The sequence below is a fragment of the Triplophysa rosa genome, linkage group LG15 (assembly GCF_024868665.1).
Source record: "Triplophysa rosa linkage group LG15, Trosa_1v2, whole genome shotgun sequence".
Classification (NCBI taxonomy): Eukaryota; Metazoa; Chordata; class Actinopteri; order Cypriniformes; family Nemacheilidae; genus Triplophysa; species Triplophysa rosa.
The window spans coordinates 9,542,287-9,561,980 of record NC_079904.1 but is presented as its reverse complement, the minus strand read 5'-3'; the positions used below and the strand labels follow the sequence as shown (position 1 = coordinate 9,561,980).

The 19,694-nt window shown below is 39.3% G+C and overlaps 3 protein-coding genes and 1 non-coding gene across 7 annotated transcripts; all 4 read right to left on the bottom strand.

The window, feature by feature from the left end:
* Positions 1 to 388: 388 nt before the first annotated feature.
* On the bottom strand, positions 389 to 3,832 carry actc1a (actin alpha cardiac muscle 1a). 2 transcript variants are annotated; one of them, XM_057352291.1, is made up of 9 exons: positions 3,780 to 3,832; positions 2,547 to 2,697; positions 2,037 to 2,165; positions 1,746 to 1,856; positions 1,574 to 1,658; positions 1,262 to 1,423; positions 960 to 1,151; positions 706 to 887; positions 389 to 622 (listed from the first exon to the last, which is right to left on the bottom strand). In XM_057352291.1, the coding sequence occupies exons 2-9, from the start codon at positions 2,673 to 2,675 to the stop codon at positions 479 to 481; spliced, it is 1,134 nt and encodes a 377-aa protein (XP_057208274.1). In that variant the 5' UTR covers positions 2,676 to 2,697; positions 3,780 to 3,832; the 3' UTR covers positions 389 to 478. The 2 variants fall into 2 exon arrangements, with proteins under 2 accessions (XP_057208274.1, XP_057208273.1); XM_057352290.1 differs by having other exon boundaries at positions 706 to 1,151.
* Positions 3,833 to 6,622: 2,790 nt separating this feature from the next.
* LOC130566292 (ribonucleoside-diphosphate reductase subunit M2) lies at positions 6,623 to 14,095 on the bottom strand. Of its 3 annotated transcripts, none has more exons than XM_057353690.1 (11): positions 14,019 to 14,085; positions 12,405 to 12,464; positions 12,233 to 12,298; positions 10,615 to 10,761; positions 10,389 to 10,505; positions 10,159 to 10,292; positions 9,825 to 9,919; positions 9,622 to 9,755; positions 8,236 to 8,340; positions 8,009 to 8,122; positions 6,623 to 7,659 (listed from the first exon to the last, which is right to left on the bottom strand). In XM_057353690.1, the coding sequence occupies exons 2-11, from the start codon at positions 12,438 to 12,440 to the stop codon at positions 7,507 to 7,509; spliced, it is 1,101 nt and encodes a 366-aa protein (XP_057209673.1). In that variant the 5' UTR covers positions 12,441 to 12,464; positions 14,019 to 14,085; the 3' UTR covers positions 6,623 to 7,506. The 3 variants fall into 3 exon arrangements, with proteins under 3 accessions (XP_057209673.1, XP_057209672.1, XP_057209671.1); XM_057353689.1 differs by having other exon boundaries at positions 14,023 to 14,081; XM_057353688.1 differs by having other exon boundaries at positions 12,405 to 14,095.
* Positions 10,000 to 10,136, bottom strand: LOC130566469 (small nucleolar RNA SNORD94). Its single transcript, XR_008964479.1, has one exon. It is a non-coding gene; the product is annotated as a small nucleolar RNA SNORD94 (small nucleolar RNA).
* A 1,154-nt stretch (positions 14,096 to 15,249) lies between the features above and the next one.
* Positions 15,250 to 18,524, bottom strand: klf11a (Kruppel like factor 11a). The gene is made up of 4 exons (XM_057352857.1): positions 18,295 to 18,524; positions 17,081 to 17,326; positions 16,043 to 16,928; positions 15,250 to 15,954 (listed from the first exon to the last, which is right to left on the bottom strand). The coding sequence occupies exons 1-4, from the start codon at positions 18,316 to 18,318 to the stop codon at positions 15,668 to 15,670; spliced, it is 1,443 nt and encodes a 480-aa protein (XP_057208840.1). The 5' UTR covers positions 18,319 to 18,524; the 3' UTR covers positions 15,250 to 15,667.
* Between the last annotated feature and the right edge of the window lie 1,170 nt (positions 18,525 to 19,694).

Below are 19,694 nucleotides of genomic sequence, written 5' to 3'. Positions count from 1 at the left end.
TAAAACCAATACAATAACCTTTGAACACATTAGAGATTCTGTGGTGTTGTTTTCAGCAAGGTGTTCGTGTTGTGCATCTACAGTATCTGTGTTATAAATTATAGTATGAAGAATAATAGTAACAACACACAAAATGTATATATATATATATATATATAAATGATAGATAGATAGATAGATAGATAGATAGATAGATAGATAGATAGATAGATAGATAGATAGATAGATAGATAGATAGATAGATAGATAGATAGATAGATAGATAGATAGATAGATAGATAGATAGATAGATAGATAGATAGATAGATAGATAGATAGATAGTTGTGGGACTTTTTACCCCTTACAGTATATCTGTCTGGACACCAAAAACTGAGACAAATCCCAGAGAGCACGTCACAACTTTTATTACAATGGTACATGTAGGCTATATACAGCAAAGGGCACAGAATAAATTCAGACGATGGGGTTGTTGAGAGTTTAGAAGCACTTCCTGTGGACAATGGAGGGACCTGCCTCATCATACTCCTGCTTGCTGATCCACATCTGCTGGAAGGTGGACAAGGAAGCCAGGATGGAACCACCGATCCAGACAGAGTACTTACGTTCAGGGGGAGCAATGATCTAGAGAACACAGAGTAGACAAGATTGTTTAGTTGGAGTTTAGGACTGTAACACAACAGCTCACGAATGAATTTGACGTTCACCTTGATTTTCATTGTGCTAGGGGCCAAAGCAGTGATCTCCTTCTGCATACGGTCAGCGATACCAGGGTACATGGTGGTACCCCCGGACAGGACATTGTTGGCATAGAGATCCTTACGGATGTCAATGTCGCACTTCATAATGCTGTTGTAGGCAGTCTCATGGATACCAGCAGACTCCATACCTACAGTCAAGGTAATGATTAATTCATGAAGTGTAATGAAATCACAAACAAAAAGCACTAATAAAAACATACCAATGAAAGAGGGCTGGAAGAGGGTCTCAGGGCAACGGAAACGCTCGTTGCCAATGGTGATGACCTGGCCGTCGGGCAACTCGTAGGATTTCTCCAGGGAGGAGGAAGAGGCAGCAGTGGCCATCTCATTCTCAAAGTCCAAAGCAACGTAGCACAGCTTCTCTTTAATGTCACGCACGATCTCACGTTCAGCTATTGGTGAGAGAATATCATTCGTGTTTTCAAACTTGATGTAACATATATAGTCAATGTGATGCACTAGATGTTTAAAATAGAACTCAAAATCTTGTAGTAGAACTCACCTGTGGTCACGAAAGAGTAACCACGCTCGGTCAGGATCTTCATCAGGTAGTCAGTCAAGTCACGTCCGGCCAGATCCAAACGCATGATAGCGTGAGGAAGAGCGTAACCCTCGTAGATTGGCACGTTGTGGGTCACACCATCACCAGAATCCAGCACAATACCTGTTACACATTGACCAGTTTGTCAAATATTGCTCGCATACTATATACTGTATATACTACTGTATATATAGAGAGAGAGAGAGAGAGAGAGAGAGAGAAATGAATGCCTATGTGTTATATATTGCTTCTAGAGATTTGACAAACACTGACCGGTGGTACGACCAGAGGCGTACAGGGACAGTACAGCCTGAATGGCAACGTACATGGCAGGGACGTTGAAGGTCTCAAACATGATCTGCAACAGGAAAATACAAGGTCAGTTTTTCATCACCAGTAACAGTAAACCTTGACCAAACACTCAAGAATGGGTCAGTCAGCTCACCTGTGTCATCTTCTCTCTGTTGGCTTTGGGGTTAAGGGGGGCCTCAGTGAGCAGAGTGGGGTGCTCCTCAGGGGCCACACGCAACTCGTTGTAGAAAGTGTGGTGCCAGATCTATAGAAAATGTTCAAATTGAGTAGATAGATAGAGGGATGCAATCCTTAGATGATAGGACGTACTAGATGATGTAGGTTTACTTGCGAATTGAATTGAATTGAATAAAAGACCTTAGAATTAATTTGGAATCATTGTGGGTGGTCTCTATGCATCATGTGTGGATTTTTCGATCGCTACCTTCTCCATGTCATCCCAGTTGGTGATGATGCCGTGCTCGATGGGATACTTCAGAGTGAGGATACCCCTCTTGCTTTGAGCCTCATCTCCGACGTAGCTGTCCTTCTGACCCATACCCACCATCACACCCTGTGGGAAAAAACAGGTACGGTGTGAGTCAAGTGTAGCAACATAACGAATTTCAGAATTTGCTCTCTTTTAACTCATTATCTTCATATTTTGCTCTGTTCTGATTTTGCAGATACATTTTGAAGCCCGGGGTTAATCAGAGCATTCTTAGAAATGTTCTTTCATCATTGTTTATAATATTAATGTTTATTTATTCAATATAAGAAAATATAAGTGTGCTTTCAAATATTCATTATTAATATTTTAGGGGAAATGTTGTGCGTATGATACCCTATTTCAGGGTAAAAACAATACTGGTTCAGACATTACAGCAAACAACTTAAAATTGTGAAAAATTACAAAATGTTGCAATTGTCAAATATGTGAAATATTTTGGCTGACCTGGTGACGGGGTCTGCCAACAATAGAGGGAAAGACAGCACGGGGAGCATCATCACCGGCGAATCCAGCCTTGACCAAACCGGAACCGTTGTCGCACACGAGGGCGGTAGTCTCATCGTCGTCACACATGATTGGTCTGGTGTAGGTGGTCCTGATAGGAGAAAAACAGAAATTAGTTTTGCTGTACAGGGTAAGAGCGTTTTGCTGTAAGAATGTTTTGCTGTACAGTTGCACTTTTCAAAAAGGTGAAATGTTTTTTTAAGAACTTTAAAATAATAAATAAATAAATAAAATAATTCTATGGCATTGCTGCAAAGAACCATTTCAGAACCTTTGTGGGGTTGTAACATTGTAAAACTTGCAATTTAAATTTCAACACAAATGCACACACACATATTCAACTATTTACACATAATATACACTTTTAATACAGTTGTGGTGTAACCTCAAGGACCACACTTGGTTTATTTTGGTCAAAAAACTGCAGCAGCACACAAAGTTTGTAAAATCTATTTTAACTTGCAACCAAAATTCACCAGTGTTCCTCTGGTCAACGGCCTGCAGTAACAAATGCAGCGATTAAATGCCAAAAGGGACACAGCAGATTCCCTTTACACTATTTAAGGCATCAGCTCTTGTGGAGGCCCCCCTACAGAGTGGCTTATCTGTAGCTATTTCACAGTTGCCTGATGACAAATGACAGCAGGCCCAGAGCTCTTCCCCTCAGCTGTCTGCAAAACTGTAAGGGATCTGCTGACAACATGTGTCACTTCATTACTATTGATGAATTTCTTAATCACGGGATCTTCAAGTGATCCATTTAAAACCCAGGCAATGACATTGTAATCCAAAGAACATCAAACGCTTGAGAACTTTCAAACAAGTACAAGTTACTACGGCTAACTCCTTTTCTAATCCCTTTTAACCGCCTTTAGTACTTTACAATGTTTGTAACATATCTTTAACTAAATATTTTACTTACTAAAGCTACAAAAACAATCTATACTCATTTTTCATTCATTATATGAATTATTCCACCTCAGAAGAGTGGTTTTGTGGAATCTGCTAAGTACAATTATCCTTTATTTGCACCCATAACCCAAAAATCTTCAATTCCAAATAACGTTTCTTCTCATGTTGGTAAAGTAATAGATCCTAATACTGCACAAAGCGCTCTTCAAATCTCACTCTTCCTTGCTGTAGTCCATTGACATAATAGGAGCATACACTCACCAAGTTGTAGCACAAGACTGGAGTTTCCGCTGGGATGAAGAGCATGGGACAGGGATGCTCCTTAAATATGGTAGGGATCTGGGTGGGGGTCGCTGGGGTTCAGGGGCGGGCTCAGGCATTCACACAACACCAAATAAGCTGTTAGAAAATGGCTCATAGTAAGTAATTACAAAAATGGACAGATGTTTCTTAGAAGGTGACAGTTCCTCTTTGGTGCGAAAATAAACAGCAGAAATGTGCTGCCATTGTTCTGAATTTTATGGATGTGCTTGAAGAGTTGGGTGGTAAGACGAATTATATCAAATTGGATAATGTCTTTTTTTAATAAATAATGTTTTTATATGTTATTATGTGTAATGAGACTACAAAGTAGTTAAATAGATGATCATGAAATGATTGAATCATAATAAACATGTTCACTCTTTCTATGGATGTAGCTAAGTAAACGTTATGTTAACCCTTCCTCTATTAAATCATGAATCATCATTATTCAACTCAACACAGATGCGACTGATGCAGAAGTACAACAGCAGATGCAAAATATTTTAAGAATTTTTTTGTGGATACACACTACATATACAAAACTGCTCTAATAATATATTCAAATAGTAACTAGGATTTTTGATATCACACACACCGAAAGGAATCTAATAAAAAAAAGAGCTGTCAAAAACAATTGATCGCATCCAGAATAAAAGTTTACATAATATATGTCTGTATATTGTGCATATTAGTTTTGTATTTATAAACACAAAAACTCACATGCATGTACAGTGTATATATTTAGGAAATGTTTATATGTATTTATATTTATCAATAATTGAAATGATACATAAATGTTTATTTTTTATTATTTTTTTCTTAAATATGTATGTGTATTTTTATGAATACAAAATGTACATGCACAGTGCACAGACATATATTATGTAGACACAAACTTTTATTCTGGATGCAATTAATCCCGATTAATCGTTTGACAGCCCTAAAAATTCTCAAACACAGAGACAAAGATCATTATGCCATATGTGTAGTTACATTGTCACATACAGTCTCTTTGATAACATAAAGAATCAGAAGGTATGAGATGCAACACTAGATGTGTGGGGTCACATTCAAGACCCAGACCTGAGCAATGCCACCTTTGTCAAATGGCCTGGACCCTGGTATGCGATTGGGCTCAAAGTATGCCAGACAGCTGAGAGGTGTGGGGGTGTTAGCAAGGGAGTGAGAAAGAGCCTGTGTCCCTCTTCTGAAATGCTGTACGGTACTGCTGTTCTCTGATTGGCTCATTTCTTTCCTTTTAGGGTCATGGTGAGTGACAGGTGCTCCAGGCCGCACATCAGTGCTGGCTCCAACTCCTTATTTGTCACCCCCCCTATCTCTTTCACTCAACACTCTTAGAAAACAAAGCATTTTTTTCTTGTTGTTTGAAAATACTGTACTTTGGTGCTTTGGGTTAAATAGTGTAGAGTACATGAATTATTTGTCTTGTTAGTATGGAGTTGACCATTTCACCCTGGAGGTTTCATTGTTACCTTGTGTTTTATCATCTCAGAGAGGTGGAGATAATGTTCTATTTGTGATCCTAAAAGCTATCTGTGATATCAGCGTGATAATATTTCCTAACCTATTGTTATCTCTTTTTCAAATTCCTGGGGTTTCCTTATAGACCGTCAGTTGGTGCCAAAGTTGGATTATGTGTTATCCTTTTTCAGCACCGTAATGTTCAAGCAGGACTGTTAGATGTGCTATTATTAGATATTTTTCACACTAGGCCCATAGGTATCTACAGAACACAATCCTTTAGGATTCCCTTGAACCCTTGTGTACTGTGGCGATACTAGCATCTTATTATAGCCATGATGATGCTGTCTAGAAACCAGTGCTTAAAATGAGGTCATGGCTAACTCTTTGCTTTGTGATTAAGTTACTTGTATGTACTATAACATATACTACACTAAGAAAAATTGTGCATTCATTGGATTGATAATGTTAGATATGGGAATGATCATCTCTTCAGAAAACAAAAGGAATTTGAGAGCGCCATCGAAACAAAGTAAAAGTTAGATTTATTCATTTGTGATCTGTTAGCATTTACAGTTTTAAATTGATTTGTGTCTGAGGCCTGGTGGTCTACAATAACAGTCAGACAAAGAAGGAAACCAACACAAGAATTTTACAGGGCCCTCATTCCTTAAAAGGACACAAACGGGACACAGGATTTGCCTGTTTCAGACAGCTGCACTTACCAATATCCCCCACTCAGAATGTGGCAACTGTTAGCCCCAAAAGCTTTTAAACATTCATTATATTAGGATCAATTGTTTGTTTATCAACCTGTTAGTGACATTCTCCTGCATAAGCCATGCCACGCTGAGCCAAATATCTGCTTCTAAAACTGTTCTAATGGTTGCTATAGTGTTCATAAGACCTTTAATAAAGCAGAATGTCTAAAATATAGTTTATAGGAAAAATGTGCGCAAATAGAAGAGCATATTAATGTTGTTGATATATATCTTCTGTTATTTCTTGAATATAAACAAACGACAAAAGTATGACATTAGCACTATTTTGGTGTAGTAGTTTGTATATCTCATACCCAATGTCATGTGCTGATGTGACAATGAGCGGTCATAGTGATATAATGTATGTTAACAAGATCTATTGTGTGTGGATGTGTGGACAAAAGCAGCTGTTGTCAGATAAGGACTCTTTAGAAAGATGGGCCACTGACAGGCATACTAATCAAAATGTCCATATAAATATATTACCAATAGTAATGTAGTTGTGTCCGGGACGGGTCAATCATTAATACATCACAATGGCTTTGATAAGATGACTTTGATATTCACAATAGTCTATAATCGTTTCAGAAGTACAGATTTAATTGGCAAATTAAAGACACTTGTGCCATACATCAGAGTAGCAACCTGACATTACCAAATGTAACCATGCATATTTTGAAGTGTTTGGGATGGATAATCTCTCACAACTTTGTTCCAGTTTATTTTAAACATGTTTGAGTGTACTACCAAGTTCACAATGTCCTGAAAGCACTTTTAAGAGAATGGTTGGTCACCCAGCCCATACCAAGAGTGCCCCAGATAATGAGTCCTATAAATATATTGAGCACTTCAGAAGTTTCCATGTCAGTAATGTTGCTCTTTATTACAGGTGTGCATTGAGAAAATGAGTCACTGTACTAAAAGCACAATGCCCAAGATTTCAATGATATTCACATTTTGTAACATAACAATAATATTATATCTAATACATAAACAGGAAAGCATTAGTAAATACTGAGGTCCCCATGTGCGAATCTAAATTCCACATACAAGCAATACTAAGACTTTTTAAAGTGTTTGACGTGAGAAACTAACTATTTATAGACTTGGTGTGCATTTAAAATAATGCCATTTGTCAAATTTTAGGTAAAACATACTCCATTGTTAAGTGAGCTGCAACAATGGAGCGGTGTTTTAAAAACAGCTGAACCCACTTTAACAGATCTTAAAACAACCAGTTAGAATAGAGATTCAAGCACATTAAGTTTTTTTCTTTATTTAAAAAGGGCAAAAACTAAAACTATTTTAATATTATTAAACCAACAAAAATCATCTTACAAATCAATTAGATTCATCTGACATGAATACTGTACAAATGTAAGGGCCAAGCCCATTTACATGTCAATAGTCCTTAAAGTGTCCATTTCCAGCACTGATCAGTTTCAAAAATCAGCATCTAGTCTGAAAGCGTTATCTGTAGGTCCAGACATAACTCCCATCCTCTGGTACTCTCCCACTCGTTTCTCAAAGAAGTTGGTCTTGCCCTCCAAGGAAATGTTCTCCATGAAGTCAAAGGGGTTCTCAACCTTGTAGATCTAGAAAACAATTAAGAAGGTTAATACCTCATTTTATGTAATGAGTAATGCTGAACAAGTCACAGATCTAGAATCATCAACCGAATATGGCTACTTCAATTCAATTTTATTTATATAGCGCTTTTCACAATGTGCATTGTTCCAAAGCAGCTTTACAGGAGAAAAGAAAAACACAAAAAAGGTAAGAAACAGCACAGTGCATGGTGTTTATAGAACAATCAAGATTATTCTAGTAAATAATATCTAATAAATGCAGTCTCCCGGTGGTTTATTTAGCATATTTTGCATTAAGTGAATGCTTTGGCTACTGATATAGTGACAGCCACCAAAGTGCCAAATAAACCCCTACCTTGCTGAATCCCAGCTCCAGCAATAGTCTGTCAGCAACAAATTCAATGTATTGCTTCATCAGGTCACAGTTCATGCCGATCAACTTCACCGGTAGAGCCTCAGTCAGGAACTCCTACAGGGCAAATAAAAAACATTTACTAGAAGGAAACTTACAGTATTTGTTTAAACCGTTTAGGTTAATGGTACAATTGATAGATCTCTGTATTTTATGGCAACCACACAAACCTGTTCAATTTCAACTGCGTTTGTGATGATATTCCTTACAGTTGCTTCTGAGGGTTTGTTGACCAAGTGCTTGAACATAAGGCAGGCAAAGTCACAGTGAAGCCCCTGTTGGTTAATATGAACAAAAATGAAAACCAAATTAGCATTTTATTCTACATATCTGATACAGACCTGCCAACCTTGGAATATTTTTTTGAGTACCATCAGCCGAAGAGACAGAACACAGGTTTTTAACATATAACATATTGGTTGTGAAAAAAGCATCAGTCACATTTTTGAAAATAACTTTTCTTATTGAACACATGTATTTAAATTTAGGAAACATTTGTGTATATTGTGTGTGTAAATAATCTTCAGTGAGATACCCTTGATGTATATCAATCACATTTACTTGCAGTGGCACTTGCTCTTGACTGCTTTGTTTCATAGGTCGCTGATTTGGCCTTTCTGAGCAGAGCATCAGCAAAGTTTTCCATGTGGCAGTTAGTCCCCATTCCAGCCACGCGCACGCACAAACAAACACCTCTTGGTAACTTTCTATGCTGCACACATGCACTTACATTTTTTTGCCAGCCTGCCATAATCTACTTTACTTATTTATTCACGTTTATAATTATTAATCTCAAAAGTTTGCATATGACGTTTTATTTTATTGACAATTATCGAGAGCTCGATTTTGCAGAGCGCATTCAATCCGCTCCGCTGTCACGCGGATTCGCTTTACTGAAAGAGAACGGCGCCGGCACGCCGTTTTTATGTGACCAAAACTTGATGCTCTCTCGCAGATATAAGTGCGAGAATCCACCAGCGCAATCGGCGCCTATGGTACTTGGTAAAATCATGGTAACTTTTCGTGAGCGCTTATTTATAAATCAGAAATAATGTTAGCGCATCTTGCGGGCAAGTGCACGTTATCAAATGAGCCCGTGAGATCATCGACTGCATAGGATTAAGCTAATTCAATATTTCAACTTTCCACATCCACCCGATCCGTTTACCTTAGAGCTCAGAAGACGTCTTGACTCTTCGTTTAAAACAATGCATCAGAACGTGTGTGTGGAAGGGGATCACGCGGGATTTTGTGGTTCTGCCGATTTGCTGACTCTTCTTATTGATCGATAGGCCATAGGACATGTCAATCATCGCCGCTTTCCATTTGGGGGAAGAACTCAGTGCTATGATTGGACATATTCTTTTTTCTGTTGCTTGTTTTGAGTACTGAACGCAGTAGAGGCGTCATCAGGTTTTTGCGTAGTTTAGAGTGACAAATCGTACCAGCGTACTTTGAGGTCAAAATGCGTACCGGCTACGCAAAATGAGTACAGGTTGGCAGGTCTGCTGATACGATTTAGGTTTGTGCATGAGGTGGGATTCTCAGAAAGTTACCTCATCTCTGCTGATAAGCTCATTGGAGAAGGTGAGTCCAGGCATGAGTCCTCTCTTCTTTAACCAAAAAATAGAAGCAAAAGAGCCAGAAAAGAAGATTCCCTCCACAGCAGCAAAAGCCACCACTCGCTCTCCTGTAAACAGACTTCCATTAGCCCAACTAGTTGTCAATCAAATCATTCGGAAGTGCAGCTTCAACGTACCATATTGTGCATTTTTGTTTCCAATCCAGTTGAGTGCCCAGTCAGCCTTCTTCTTTACACAAGGCATGGTCTCAATGGCATTGAAAAGAAACTCTCTACAGGAATAAAACATTTTAAAAGGTCAGTCAGTGTCCGAAAACTGAAACGCACCATATTAAGGCAAGTACACATTTAGAGGGCTCAGTCAAGGCGTCTGTTTCGTACTGACGCTCTACAACCAGCGAACCACATGCTCACTGATCTTTGAGCAGTCAGCACTCAGCTCCCATCATCAGCTGAGGTACGTACCCCTGCGCCACTCATCATCGCCCACAGGACATGTCAAAAGACTCGCCTTTCTTTTGGAACTTTGATGTAGGTATCAATCAACAGACTGTACATTTCCGAGTGAATGTTTTCCATGGCGATCTGGAAACCATAGAAGCAACGGGCTTCAGTCACCTGGACTTCCTGAGTAAAGCGCTCCACCTAGAGCACAGAGGAAGATGTGCAATGAGAACCTGGGGGGTTTCTATTTTATAACAGCTTTTGAACAAATTGGAATGCATTTGCATCTGAACTAACCAAGTTTTCGTTGACAATGCCATCACTTGCAGCAAAGAAAGCCAAAATATGGGAGATGAAATATTTCTCCTCATCTTTCAGAGAGTCCCAGTGCTGGATATCTTTGGACAGGTCCACCTTGGGGAAAAACAAATCATTTTATCACACTGTAACTGTAAGGTCACATTTGACGTCTTTACCAAGACTAAAATATATTTCAAAATAGCATGATATTTTTTAAGTTTACCTCCTCCGCAGTCCAGAAAGAGGCCTCTGCCTTTTTGTACATCTGCCAGATGTCATGGTACTGAATTGGGAAAATGACAAAGCGATGGGCGTTCTCCTTGAGAAGTGGCTCTTCCGCCACATTTGCTTTACTGGCTTTTGGTTGTTCCTTAAGAGAAAATTGTAATACTTTTAATATGGTTCGGAAAACTAAAGCGTAACAGGTTACAAAAAACACATGCTAACTGAGCATTTCTGAAATAAAACGTGTTCTAATAAAACACTAAATATTCTAAAAGTGTTATTCTAACACGTAAAGCATGCAAGTCACTTTGGATAAAAGCATCAGCCAAACGCATAAAGATTCCCTCATGTTTTCTTGTCAATTTACAATGACTGGATTTTAAATGGAAAATACCATTTTATTTTCGGTAATAAAGTTAGTTCATCTCTTGGTCAACATCAGTAGCTCAGATTCTATGGGCAGAAAAAACGCCAGCAAGACAAACAATGACCGCTCCCTATTAACGTTATCAGAATCAGAATCAGAAGAGCTTTATTGCCAAGTGTGCTTGCACACACAAGGAATTTTCTTTGGTGTTGGAAGCTTCTAGTACAGACATTCAACACAATGACAATACAATATAATACGATTTACAGTCTAAAAGATTCTAAATTGTGCATATATAAAATAAAGACTATTTTACAGAAAATGGGGGATAATAACATATAAGAGACATTGTACAGGGTAGTATATAGTAGAATAAACATTGTATGTACACTTGTGCAAATGGATAATTTAGTAAGTAGAGGTAGTGTTATATGCATGTATACATAAGATGTAGATATAATAAGGCACTATAGTGCACACTATAGGAGTAGTGGAAGTGGAATATTGCTCTTAAGGAGCAGTTATCTGTTTAGGAGGGAGATTGCCTGGGGGAAGAAGCTGCTTCTGTGTCTGGAAGTCCTGGTGTTTGGTGCTCTAAAGCGCCGGCCAGAGGGCAGCAGATCAAAGAGTTTGTGTGCTGGGTGTGTGGAGTCAATGATGATTTTTCTTGCCCTGTTTTTCACTCTGGAATCGTACAGGTCCTGAAGTGTGGGCAGAGGAGCACCAATAATTTTCTCAGCACTACGAACTGTCCGTTGTAGTCTTCGTAGGTCTGATTTGGTGGCCGAGCCATACCAAACAGTAATTGATATGATAAAAGTACAACAAAACATTGATAAATCGTATCTCATAGTTCGGTTTACTTAAATAACAACGATCATGGCAAACATGTTTGGGCATTAAATCGACAGCAAAGTGTTTTTGGGTTGGGCAACTGTGCTCGAGCTAGTGACCCGCCAAAACACGTAAGAAAATAGACTAAACTCTGTTGCAACCCCACAAAGAGATACGAACCCCCATTTAAATCTAGAGGATATTCAGGAAGATTGCCTTGTTAACATGAAATAAACACCTAACGTTACACAATGACGCTGAATCAGCCAAAGTTGGCGCGCTTTGAATCCGCCAAATTTTACGTGCAGCTTTCAAAACATAAATCCAGAAATAACTCGTCTATACAGAAAAATACTACATGTAGTTTGACATCAATCCTGAAGTAACATGGAGTGACGCGAGAATTCAAACATACCTCTGAATCAAAGATTTTACGCGCGACTTTGGACGCCAGGACTCTGGTTGAGTTCAGACTGGGAGGCTGGAGACGAAGCAAAATTCACATTTTCAACAAAAACATCTAATCGTAAAAAGACTCAGAAATGTACTTTGAACAGCAATCCGTCAGTAAATAGGTATCCACTTACCGTGTTTTCTTTGTCCACCAAGGACATGCTACTCATTTTTGAAGAAACTGAGTTTTCATTCTTGGTTTTAAGTGGAGAGCGAGTAGACAGCATGGTGAATGAGTGTTTGATAAAATATACAAAAAAAATAGCTACACTTAAGACGCAACGACAAAGTAAAATCAAAGAAGATTATAAGACACAAATAAATTAAGTATACGAGCTTGAATATCTACAGTCCAGCTGGAGGGAAGAATACGAAGTACGAGTGCCGGTGACTCTTATATTCATTTCTTGGCGCTCAAAATCACCCAATAGGAGAGAAGGCTAGCCTTCTGCTTTGTCTTGCCCTTTTCATTCTTGCGTCAGCTGAACCAATCAGGATGCGAAAAGACGTCACGTGAGGACTATACACGTTTCCAGATCGCGGGAAATTTAAAGGTGTGAGGTGGGGGGGGTTGTAAAATGTTACACAATTGGGTTCGTTCGCAACCCTCCATACTAAAAGAAATTTAACACAAAAACCCGACAAACAAGTATACAAAATGATTAAAAAGCGCGAAAATAACAAAAAGCAACGTATTGTTGATATTTTGCACTAAAGTTAGATTGAACAAAATACATTTACGTTTACAATAAGACACAACAACAAGACTTGCGTTTACTTGCTATGAGACTTCCGTGTACAACACACTTTTGCATGTTGGTTTCCACTTTCTATTTATCTAAATCTAATTTATAATCCCATTCGGAATGAACTGAAGTACGTTTAAAATAGCATATTGTGCTAGTGCCAATAAATGCATTGCCACATGTATAAAAAGGACAATAACTGTTGCTCTTGTATAAATAATACTTTAAACATCAAGTGAAAGTATAAAAATGTAATGGTAAAAGTTAATCTTGGTAATACAGGCACAACTCGACGCTTTTATTCTTTTTACAACAAAACACCAATAGAAACGAAGCAATGGCTTCCACAGATTCAAGTAAACGATCATAAAAGACATAACGTCAACCCATATACTGTTATACAAAACAGCTGACATATTAATTCTTACTAAGGCGTTAGCAAGGCATTTTAAATTGCTACCTTCATAAAACATTTATTTGACGTGGCGCCAAATGTTTTGTTGTTGTTCTTGTTTCTCTCGTCCACAAGGTTTATTGCTTTTAAAGCGCGCCCTCCTCTAGATTCTCATTGACATTACAGACTTTTCTTTTATGCAACAAATATTTTTTATATCAGTTTGGCCTTTTTCAGTCCTCATGGCTTTACGTACTGCTTTTTGCTTGGTCTTTTTGTTGTGGTATTTTGTGTTTAGATTTGTATTTATTTTTCAAATATATGGTCAAATAAATAATCATCTCTGAATACAGTTTAGTGCTAATGAAATCGTTCATTTATATAAAAAGGACGTTCATATCTTAAAGGACCGATTCTGATTATATGCATTTTATTAACCATGTTTAACTTATAACTTATACCACAACAAAGATCAGCCAATTGCTCATCAAAACCGAACACGAATGACTAATTACAAGACAGATTATTTTGAAATCAGCATTGATTAAAACAATCGCTTAAATTCTGTTGAAAACGTGTTTCAGAATAAGCATAAATGTTTAAATTACTTGCTTCTTTTGTCAACAGCATTTACAGGACGCGGGACAGGAAACAGGCGCTCAAGACGTCACAGTACGGTAGTAGAGAACTGCATACTTGTGAGATATCTAGTGGCAGGAGGATAATACTGCCTGGACAATTTTGTTCGAACATTTTATAGTATGTATAAATCTTCGTAGAAACAAGGCTATATTTATCTGTAAAAAAAAAAAAGAACACGATTTATGAACATTTCATTAGCAATAAAATGTATTCAGAGATGATTATTTGACTCTATATGACTGATTATGAAAAATATTTTAAAAAGAAAAATCTAAGCACAAAATACCACAACAAAAAGACCAAGCAACATTGACTCGCCAGAAGCAGTACGTACAGCCATGAGAACTGAAAAAGACCAAACTGATGTAAAAAATATTTGTTGCATAAAGGAAACGGCTGCAATATCAATGAGAATCCAGAGGAGGGCGCGCTTTAACAGCAATAAACCTGGCTCTTCTGGAGAATCTCCCGCATTGACGAAAAGTTCAGAAAATACGTTTTTTTACTTTAATGAAAAGCAGTTTAAGGTACCACGCGAACATGGCGGTTAAATGTTGCTGATCTTTAAGGACACGTACAAGAATGCAATTTGGTACGTTAGCTATTGTGTTGCGTCACAGTGTTCGTGTCGTAACAAACGCTTTTTTCGAATATTTGAAATTGTTTTCATTTTGAAAACATCCGTTAGACCCGAAAAATGATTCTGTAAGTATACATATGAAATTTATGTTCCTATTAATCCAATCGTCAAGTGCTTTTCGTCAAGTGCTTTTAATTTATTTTAATTTAGGAAAGCATCAGTAGAAGACAGAATATTGGATTTTACATCGTTTTTAATGCAATGAAAGTAGTTTGAATTATTTCGTTTATATCGGTCAGTAAGGCAAATGGGCGGAGACCAAAAGATGTCAGTCAGACTGCTGTTGCCATATTTACATCTCGTCACCTCCCTGATTGGTCGCGCCCCTAAACGCTCCACAAATACGCGATGTGATTGGAGGAGTCGTGTTACTTGGTACTGTGGGGTGACGATGTTGAGAATTTATGTTGAGCTAGTGTTGTGTAACTGTGTCGTCATCAGTACATGGTTGTGTAACGATTTCATTGTCTATTTTTCTCCGTTTTCTTCTTATCTAGAAGTTCTTTATATATGTATATATAGGTCACAAATATAGAGATAACAAATTATATAGTTATACTAGAAATGTTTATTATTAAATAATATGGAATATTGCAGGTAGTTTCGCATACAGGAATACTGTCCAAATAACAGAAGTAACATCAATAACATTTATTCATATATCAACAATAAATGCAAGTTTGAATACACGTTACAGTCATATAGATAGGGATATTTATATACAAATATACAAGAGTAAAGAATAAGTAACAGATGAACCGATGCAAAGACTTTGGCAAAAGGAGTAAATACATACTGGGAGACATAACTTATACAAAAGTAAACAAGAATCCCTTATAAACAACCATGATTAAAATAAAAATCCAGTGCAATGTCATTTTGTTTTATGTACATGGATGTGTAGCAGCCTTGGTTTTCTAGTATTTCCCCTGTAAATGGACAGTGGGATATTGTCCTGAGGCAAGTGGTCTCAATCTAGTTTGAGGAAGGAAGAAGAACACTAAGGGGAAGGGAAGATGGCGCCTGGGACGCAGACACTTTGTTAAGATCGCGAACTTCATTAGGCCATGTTGCTGACCTCTTGGTTGTCATGTGACGCCGGGCATGTTTGGTCAGGTGGTCGCTTCGCATGAAGCGGCGGTCGCACACGGGACAGACAAACTTTTTTTCACCCGTGTGTGTTCGGCGGTGTCTGGAGAGTTCATCTGAGCGTGCAAATTTTTTATCACAGCCTTCCCAATGACAACTAAAGGGTTTCTCACCTGAAACACACACACAAAGATATTGCCCACCGTCGAGCTTATTGCAAATATTTAATAACATCGTAACCTGAAAACAGTGAATACAAACCTGTGTGGGTTCTTAGATGTGCCTTCAGATGGGAACTTTTAAAGTAAGTCTTCTTGCATCCTTGGAAGTTGCAGACGTAGTTCCGTCTGCGAGAGAAGTCAGACTGCGTCACTCCGCCGCTCTGACCCGATGGCATGTAGACCGGAGCAGGAGCCAGGGGCAGAAGCTTAGTGTTCCCAAGAGTAACTACACTTTGCTGACAGGTGGAGGCCTGAGAAACATGGGACTGGGGGACGACAAACATCACAGTGCCCTGAGCTACAGGAGAGCCAACCAGGAGTGGCTGAGAAAGAGTGGAAGTCTGTGGAAGAATGGGCTTCGAGCCAGACGCCTGCATCTGTACCGGGGTCTGAACAAATGCAGAGATGATTCCAGTCTGCCCATTAACAGGAAACACCTGACAGAGCACAGGGGGGCTAGCGATGGGGGACTGCGGGATGGCAGACAGTGATGTGGGGATAACAGGGACTGTGGAGTCAGGGGAGGGGGCAGTCCTTTCGGTTTCTGCAGAATCATGAGGGCTTTTGCAGTTTTTCTGATTTGCCGTGGGGTTGCTACCAGGTTCTGTGTGCTGTAAAGGGTTTTCGCTAGAACACTGCATTTCTTTCCCCGTAGTCGGTGTTGGAATGTCGTGGTCTACGGAGCTGTCAGCAGTGTGTCGTATAACGCTGGTGGCTCTGCGGATTATGGGCTGGTCTAGAGATGCGTTGAGCATAACTGTGGTAGGAGGATGCAGGCTGACGTGACATGTTGCCCTGTTGGTCAAGGGTGAGCAAAGCCTGGACTGTGACAGGAAGGGTTTGAGACCCAAGCCTGCCACTGAGGTACTGAGAACTGCTGTGCCTGAAGTTTCAGTGAAGCTTGGGCTATGGGGAGGGGTCATGCACTGTTGGGTGAAAGAGATGTGCATTGTGTTCAAAGTAAGTTTTGAAGATTCTAATAAAGTAAAAGCTATTAAATCCTCTTTTTGGATAAATGCATTTATTTATATGCTTGACTATGCATTCTTTTCTATTCGTATTTTTCAGAGTCACTCACCAGTGAAGAGAGGGAGACGAGGTCTTTAGGGGACTCAATGATTTCAGTCTGCAATGGGAGAGAATCACAGGAATCTGAGGTGGGCGTCAGTGGGCGAGGCTTGTGCGTCCTCTGGACCCAGGAGCTCATGCATACCAAAGCCTCTGCAGCCTCCAGGTCATTGTATTCCAGAGTGGAAGAGCAAGACTTCTCACTGTCATGCCGGTTTCTCGCCATCATCACCTCACAGATGTCCACAAGACTGGACTACAGAACATAAAAACACACACTGCACTTTTAATCTTAATGTATGTGGCCATTGGGTAAAAAGACTGCTGGTCCCTGTAACTACAATAACAATTTTCTCAATTGACATCAAAAACTGTTATACATTTCTACTAGACGTGTCCTAAAACAAGTGACGATATCAACGGATTAACACTGTTTGCCAAGCATCTGCCGAGTGTTGAACTGTAAATAGCTACTGCCATTCATGAGCGAAGAAATGGGCCCCATTTCTGGTCGACTACACCCACCCAGCCCCTCGCATAGCGTTAACTGTGAGCTGCTGGGAACCTCCCATCGCCAAATATAGAATTAAGAGTTACGTGCAGCCAACCAAAGCGCCATGTGAGTGTGCCATGCAGAGTATCGTCTATGGATAGTTAAACACATCAAGATATTTCAGTAAGGTTTCTTTTTGTCGTAATTGAGACCTTCACACAGGTCAGCGAACACTAAACAATGTGCAAAACGTTATAAAACAAAGAATGTACTACGCACTCAAATGACTGACCATAGGTCAATCCAATCAAATGAGTTTTCTATCATTCTTATTATTGGGCGAATTGTGTTTTGCAGAACACCTTACGAGAGTATGTTCAAGGGGCAAATAAGGTCGCAAAAAAAAAAACAGTGACAACAGTTTGTACCCGAGTAGCACTGCAGCTCAACACCAAAGAGCACAAGAGGGTAATGAACAACCAAGATTGCGGCAAATGGCTTATCATGACGTAAAATTCTTTAAAGCCTGTTTTATTTACACAGCATGGTTTAAAAAGCATTCAATAATAAGCACTGTCATATTTCAGGTATAACTACGACCATGAGTACAAAATGATGTTATATAGGGCGCAACTTTGTAACACCAGGGAGCGGACGTCATTAGCGGGTCACTGCGCAAACACTTAAAAATGAGCAATTATTAAAAACACTTTGACAGCTTACAAACTTACCCGGCTGGGGTCAAAATTCAGCATGCGTAAATCTCCCAAAAGCAGAGCCGAAACGGGAAGACGGGGTGATACGACGGCTCAGCAAACCCTGGACACATAAGTCTAACCACTTTTTTTTACAGCAAGGTCCAACCTCAGCTGAGTGAATCACAAGCGCAAAAAAACAACAGAAGAAAAAAGAAACAAAATTCAGAGCGCTCTGGCGGGTGGTAACATGTAACCAATCAAAAACAAAGGTGTAGCGGATAAAAACCAATGGGAACGCAAGCAGCGCGTGATCAGTACGTGATCGCGCAGCGATTGGCGGAAACAGGGTGCGTGGCTGTTGGGAGGCGTTACGGAGGAGTCAGCGGTGTCAGAGTAAACCCGGTGAACCCGGCGCTCGAGAACTGGGGGAAAGGTCGGCGCGGCGAACGAACGGAATCGTGAGATACTCGCACGCGTCTGGATCGCTGTGCTAGCACAGTGTGGCACGCTCAGACGACGCACAACGAATCCACACTGGAAATGCGTGAGCCAACGCCTGTTTGGAATAAAAACAAAGCGAAAATCTACCACAATACTACTACTGTGCACATATTATATAAACACGACTATTGCTGTTTTTAAGGAATGATTTATTTTGCGTGTTTTGAACGTTTACCTCAAATGACTGTTGCATAAAGAGGAAACGGGCACATCGCTAAATGACAAAAAGACGCTGCTTTTAACTGTTCCAACAAATGGATAAGAAAAATATCTGCTATGCTATGAACGAACACCACAGCGGTTTTGGGGAGAAATAATAATATCGACGAAATGTATTTTCTATCATTCTAATCCTTTTTAAGAAAAGCATACACATTAGGTTGCCCTTTGTTTTGACATACAGTTTTTATGTATATTTAAGACAGGGTTCTCACAATAGCGGTCCGGAAATCATTACATCTATATCACGTGCCTGCACTGGTTTCGCTGAACTAAAATGAACTCGGAAACCTCAGTGAGCAGCTTTCTCCAAAGAATTCCAGGGCGGAGCCTAGGAGTGTGCTGCATCTCTTTGTTGTAGATACATCAACCTTTACGTTCCTATCATGTTAAAGCACAATATGCTCAATGCATATGTCGTTAATTAGCTAAAATGATTAGCGAGAAGAGGTGTAAATGTTCGGGAGATTTCATAGATGTCCTGATTGTTTGTCCCTACAGGAGGTCTGTGATTTCGTCTGTCTGGGATAGCAGGGCTGAGCAGACAAAAGGCTTTATCAATCCCTCCCTCTTCTTCAGATACTCAGGAAAAAAACTGTAGATGGTTCAGTTTCTTTGTCTGTGATTTGTGTAGTTGAGGCTGATCAGACAGTTGATGTTCTTAATAAGCAAAAAATAAATTCATAATAATAGACATTAATTGGATAATTGAC

What these genes read in the sequence shown, in the direction of transcription:
- actc1a (XM_057352290.1), bottom strand. Translation starts at nt 2,675, where the DNA reads ATGTGTGACGACGATGAGACTACCGCCCTCGTGTGCGACAACGGTTCC. An exon ending in CGCCTCTGGTCGTACCACCG is followed by an intron (nt 1,424 to 1,573) that starts GTCAGTGTTTGT and finishes AATGTGTAACAG; the next exon opens with GTATTGTGCTGGATTCTGGT. An exon ending in TTACTCTTTCGTGACCACAG is followed by an intron (nt 1,152 to 1,261) that starts GTGAGTTCTACT and finishes TCTCACCAATAG; the next exon opens with CTGAACGTGAGATCGTGCGT.
- LOC130566292 (XM_057353688.1), bottom strand. Translation starts at nt 12,497, where the DNA reads ATGCTGTCTACTCGCTCTCCACTTAAAACCAAGAATGAAAACTCAGTT. An exon ending in AAACAAAAATGCACAATATG is followed by an intron (nt 9,756 to 9,824) that starts GTACGTTGAAGC and finishes GTCTGTTTACAG; the next exon opens with GAGAGCGAGTGGTGGCTTTT. An exon ending in AGCTTATCAGCAGAGATGAG is followed by an intron (nt 8,341 to 9,621) that starts GTAACTTTCTGA and finishes ATTAACCAACAG; the next exon opens with GGGCTTCACTGTGACTTTGC.
- klf11a (XM_057352857.1), bottom strand. Translation starts at nt 18,318, where the DNA reads ATGCTGAATTTTGACCCCAGCCGG. An exon ending in TGAATTTTGACCCCAGCCGG is followed by an intron (nt 17,327 to 18,294) that starts GTAAGTTTGTAA and finishes TATGTTCTGTAG; the next exon opens with TCCAGTCTTGTGGACATCTG. An exon ending in ACATCTAAGAACCCACACAG is followed by an intron (nt 15,955 to 16,042) that starts GTTTGTATTCAC and finishes TGTGTGTTTCAG; the next exon opens with GTGAGAAACCCTTTAGTTGT.